At 35.4% G+C, this 5,222-nt stretch overlaps 1 protein-coding gene across 1 annotated transcript in view; it reads right to left on the bottom strand.

Annotated features, from left to right (window-relative positions):
- The window catches only part of KCTD9 (potassium channel tetramerization domain containing 9), a 34,726-nt gene that overhangs the window by 3,575 nt on the left and 25,929 nt on the right, over positions 1-5,222 (bottom strand). The window contains exons 7-10 of the mRNA XM_007938780.1: positions 3,941-4,008; positions 3,759-3,854; positions 2,691-2,840; positions 516-660 (exon numbers count right to left, since the gene is read on the bottom strand). Coding sequence (XP_007936971.1) covers positions 516-660; positions 2,691-2,840; positions 3,759-3,854; positions 3,941-4,008 — 459 coding nt within the window. The remainder of the gene's footprint in view (positions 1-515; positions 661-2,690; positions 2,841-3,758; positions 3,855-3,940; positions 4,009-5,222) is intronic.

Below are 5,222 nucleotides of genomic sequence, written 5' to 3'. Positions count from 1 at the left end.
TGTCCTTTTGTGATTGACTTATTTCACTCAGCATAATGTCCTCCAAGTTCATCCACATTATGTGGTGTTTTGCAGATTCTACATTATTCTTTAGATGCCTCTATAAATTTATGACAAGGGAAACAGTACTGTGTCTCCTAAATATACAAGTAAACAAAGTGACCAGTTCACAGACACAACAAGGTTAGATGCTGTCGAGTCATAAACAAAACATTAAATCTAAAAATGACAAAAACTGCCTGGCTTTTTGTGTAAACTGAAATCCTTCCTTTTGGTTAGTGTTATATTTGAAAGTTTAAGATGTTCGTATTTAAATCTCCAACTGAAGTCTCATTACACATTACAGGCTAAATTCCTCGTGGTCCTCAATTTGTTCAGCAGATGAATGAGACCAAACTGAGGCATCTTACACCTATACAAATTCTCCAAATATGATAACAGAAGAAATCTACTACCCTAGTTATCCTGTTTCACCCAAAGGAATTATTTTGCTGGGCTGTTTACTTGATGGTGTGTTTCCACCATAGAAAAGACAACTGCAGACAGGATCTCACCTTCTAAATTGGCTTTAAGACCAGAGGGATCCTCAAAATTACACAGTTTCAGCGATGCCCCTTCAGCATTAGAACAGAGCATCTTGACCCCCTGGAGATTTGCACACTGGCAAAGGAAAGAAAAAAAGTCCGTGTTTTAAGGTCTAGATTTTTGTTTGGAAAAGTAACACTTGGATCAAACAGTAAAAGAAAAACACTTTCTATTCAATGTACTTGCAATCAGACTTTTCCAACTGAACCCAACAGAACTGAGAACTGTTTTAAAGAAACAGTTCTTTCAGGCTATTTTAAAAGAAACAACTGCCAAATTAACAACAGCATGCCCACTTCACATGAAACATAAGGGTTAAGATAAAAAAGTTGGGGGGAGACAGAACTATGACATCTGTATTTCTACTTTTATAAACAGCTCTAGGCATTACAATATGATGGTCAAAGTGTGTGGATAAGGAAGGCATAAACTTGTTTGCGTTTGTACTTTTTCTTTCTTTCTCATTCTAAATGGAGAAATTAATAAATGAAATCTCTGATGTTCCAAGATGCCACTGTCATCTTCATTTCAAAGGTCAAAATACTAATGCTTGCAACTGAAGGCAGCAACCAGCTACAAAGTACCACCATGTTGTGTGTCACTGGTAAACACATTGCCAGTACTGAGGACCCAAATCACAGTGTATGCTGAAAAATAGTATGGCACACACATGGACTGCTGAATAGTGACAGCAACTGAGAGCTCTTGGTTTATAGCAGAACTGGATGGTTCCTATGGCAAAGGCTTCGCAGTTCATAACAGAAAGAAGCAAAGCCTTAAAATTGGGTAAGAAGCTTAAGAAAGAATGATGGAGTCATTAGAGGCATCCTATGTAGCAGTATAAATCACATTCTGTGGACAATGCAGTACATATGGCTACTATCAATAGCTATCTTTACATGCCAATGACAGAAATTTGTTTTGACTCTTACAGCCTACACATTTTGGGCAATGACTCTTCAACATGAGATATTTTCACTATTAATATTTCATCTTATAATTCTATACTCACCAGAACTCCCAATTCTATAGAATATTGGTTTTTCAAGTATTTATATTCAGGTATGCATCGCTTAACATCCACAATATGTTCTGTGAAATAGGATACTATGTAATTTGGAAGTTGTATGAGTATCACATTAAAACCTTATGAGAACTTGCTTCTGGTCATCTTTATCACCGCTGCTGGAGCTGCTGGCAGAGGCTAGAGAACAGGCAGCAGCAGCATCAGCAGCAGTGGTGGTTTAGAGAGCAGCAGTGGGAACAGAGTGAGAGAAAGCAGGCAAAGAGGAAGTGGAGTGAGCTCTGCCCCACCTGCCTGCACAGCGGGAACAGCCTGGGCCCTGCAGCCACTGCTGCCCCTGCCTGCTTCATGAAGAATGGGTGCAAATAAGAAATAAAAAAAAATTATAGTAATTCAATAAACATTTACTGAATGACTACCCAAAGTGAGGTACTATATTAGACTGTTAATTTAAAAGGCACACAGACATTGGCTTTGGTATTAAGGAGCTTAAAGTTTTTAGAAGTTAGTGGATTTCACTATTAGTGATGCTTATGCCTATAGTGCCAAATAACACAGGTAACTCTAACATGAATACATATATATACATACACACATACACATAAATATATATATGTACAAATATATACATATACAGAGAGGGAGAAGGCCAGTGAGATGCTAACTTCCACAGACTGATGCACACCATGTTCATTTCAAAATATCTTTGCCAAATACCTCCAGGGTAGTAATATTTTCCAATTCCAGAAACATAACTGAATAGAAGATTTCAAAGGTCTTTTTCAGCTTTACCCTTATAATTCATGAAAACAGACAACCTGATAAAGTGCACTCTATTCAGATTACTGATCTAATTTCAAGATTAATTTCCTATTAGTTGCTAAACCTTTCATGTCTATGTGTGATAAAGGCTATTAAAGTAACAAAACCAACTAATTTTACTTTCAGAGCCTTCAGTTTTATCAACTTAGTAAATTATCTGCTAAAGCAAAAGTTCCAGTAAGAGACTAATTCCTGCTCCTTGAGATTGTTCAATAGGCTAAAAATCTAGTTCTCTCTTTTAACCAAAAATGATTCTTACATCAAGCACTGATCCAGAAAGATCTGCTCGTTCAAGATTTGCAAAGCAGAGATTAGCGTGTGCAAGATTGCAGCGGCTTAAATTGGCCATTTTGAAGTTAATGTATCGAAGGTCCAAACGAGAAAGATCAGCACCACTGAAGTTTAAACCCTAAAATTAAAAAACACAAACTGTCACAACATTTAAACCTTTTGTGCATATTAAATTTAATTACTATAACTAACCATAATTAAGGCTTTTAGAAGCAATTGGCAGTTCATTCTTTTGGAGTTTATGACAAGACATAATCAGATGGATCCCAGATATATAAAATAACTATCCTTAATGAGTTCCTGGTAAAAGGAATGCATGGCAATGTAGTCTGGCTATCCTGTATTTATGTGCAGAAGTTTCTAAAGAGGAATCTTTATTAGTCCCCTACCTATTGATAAGTGTTATTTTAGTTAAATCTGAATATATTTAAATTATTTTATTAATGCAATAATTCAAGATAGTTTTTTTTCATAAAAAATGAGTATTTTGATTTTAGGAGCTCTGGTGGCATAGTACCTAAGGCATTTGACTGCTAACCCGAAGGCTGGTGGTTCAAACCCACCAGCCACTCCTTGGAAGGAAGGTTGGGCAATCTACTTCCCTGTGGAAACCCAAGGAGGGGCTATGAGTTGAATCACTCGATGGCAGTGAGTTTATTTATTTATTTTTGATTTTAAAAATCTTTAATGCTAAAATATATAAAAGCATCTGCCATTGATTGGCCAGGCATAGCAACTGCACAAACAATTGAGTTTTTATTTTAACTGCTGCAATTTCCAAACATTACTCAAAAATTATTACATGAGGCACAGACAATTAATAAAAGACTACTGCTTCTCATTTTTGCTAAATATTTTGGGATTAAATCAATGTTATCATCCATGATTAAATTATATCTTGCATGAGAAAGGAAAAATATGACAAAACAAAACAAAAAATAAAACCCCACACAATAAATCCCTAGAAGAATGTAAAACATTATTCACAGATTTTCTGATACAAGCAACTCATGTAAAAAAAGTCTGCTTTAACTACCTGGCAACGTAATTCTGACTTGGTTGGTGTGGCAAGCAGAAACCGTACAAACTCCTTTCGGGATATTGGCGAATGGTCCTCTGGCGGTTGAGAATTCTTCAAAAAGATATTAAGAAGTTAGTGGGGAATTTTAGGAGACAGCTACGACAAATGCAGTATTTGCTAACATAAAAAAAATTTACCTTTATTGCCACTTCTAGGTGTTCAATCAATGAGTCAATACCAAAAAATCTGGCTTCTTCTAACACACCTATCAGAACAAACATGATCTGACATTAACAGAAACCTATTCATTTCCGTGTTTATAAAATTATTTATGCTAAATCTCATAATGGAACTGAAACTGAACAAGTGCTATAATTCAACACAGATGTACCCCATGTTTAGAACATACATATATCAAACCAAACCAAACCCACCGTCGTAGAGTCGGATCCGACCCACAGCAACCCCTCCTTGGGTTTCTGAGGTGGTTTCACTATGGAAATACACTGCTCAACCTTCCTCCCAAAGAACATACATATAGACTATTTAAAAATGTGTAAAACCGAGAGGCTTTTCTATATAGCTAACATATTATGAAAGAAAAAAAAAAACTAATGAATTAAAATGAAAGCCTGTCATATTTCAAAATTATTTCTACTAATTACTTTAACTAGGCCACGTGCAAGAAATCTACTATCACATATGCATAATAAAATTGAGTTAGTGATTTGATTGTGAAGCCAATAAAAATAATTAGTTCATTTAATCTTAACATTTCATTGACTTTTTAACAGAGCAGATCTGAATAAATTTGCCACATACATATTTTACTTGTTGAATCAGAAGATTATGAAAATGAATAAAGCCAGCTTCACAACAAATATTAAAAGTATAAATCAGAAACCTCCTATAGCAAAATCAGTTTTTTTAAATATTTTTAAATGGTAAAAGGATTTCATTTATCATTTACTTTGCTTAATTTGGTTAATAATAGTAATAATAATAATAATAATAACAATAAAAGCCTCTGCATCCTCTAGCTGATTTGGTATGCCGACTTCCTTTTATCTGTTAATAAACATTTTCATCAGAGTGTATGGGAATACATTTGGGATCCATTATCTTTTAAGTACAGATCTTACTCATTCAGTTGGCTGAGTCTACTTAGTAAAAATCTACTGAGGACTCAGAAATTACAAAGAAATTATAGGCACAGTCCCTACCTTCAAATGGTCCCAAGTTAGTAAGAGTAACAAGTATGTAAGAGAAATAATGACACAGAAACATAATTTAGATACAGAAAATCCTAAGTAATTACTTGGGAACACTATTATCTTTTCTGTTGTTGTTGTTGTTATGTGCCGTCGAGTCAAACCCGACTCACAGCGACCCCTCCTTGGGTTTCCGAGGCAGTATCACTACGGAAGTAGGACTGCCCAACCTTCCTTCCGAGGAGTGGCTGGTGGGTTTGAACCGCCA

Source organism: Orycteropus afer, unplaced genomic scaffold (genome assembly GCF_000298275.1).
Source record: "Orycteropus afer afer isolate SDZICR_OR568_19922 unplaced genomic scaffold, OryAfe1.0 scaffold00053, whole genome shotgun sequence".
NCBI classification, from domain to species: Eukaryota; Metazoa; Chordata; class Mammalia; order Tubulidentata; family Orycteropodidae; genus Orycteropus; species Orycteropus afer.
The sequence above is the reverse complement of the archived record's forward strand: the minus strand, read 5'-3'. Positions and strand labels throughout refer to the sequence as shown.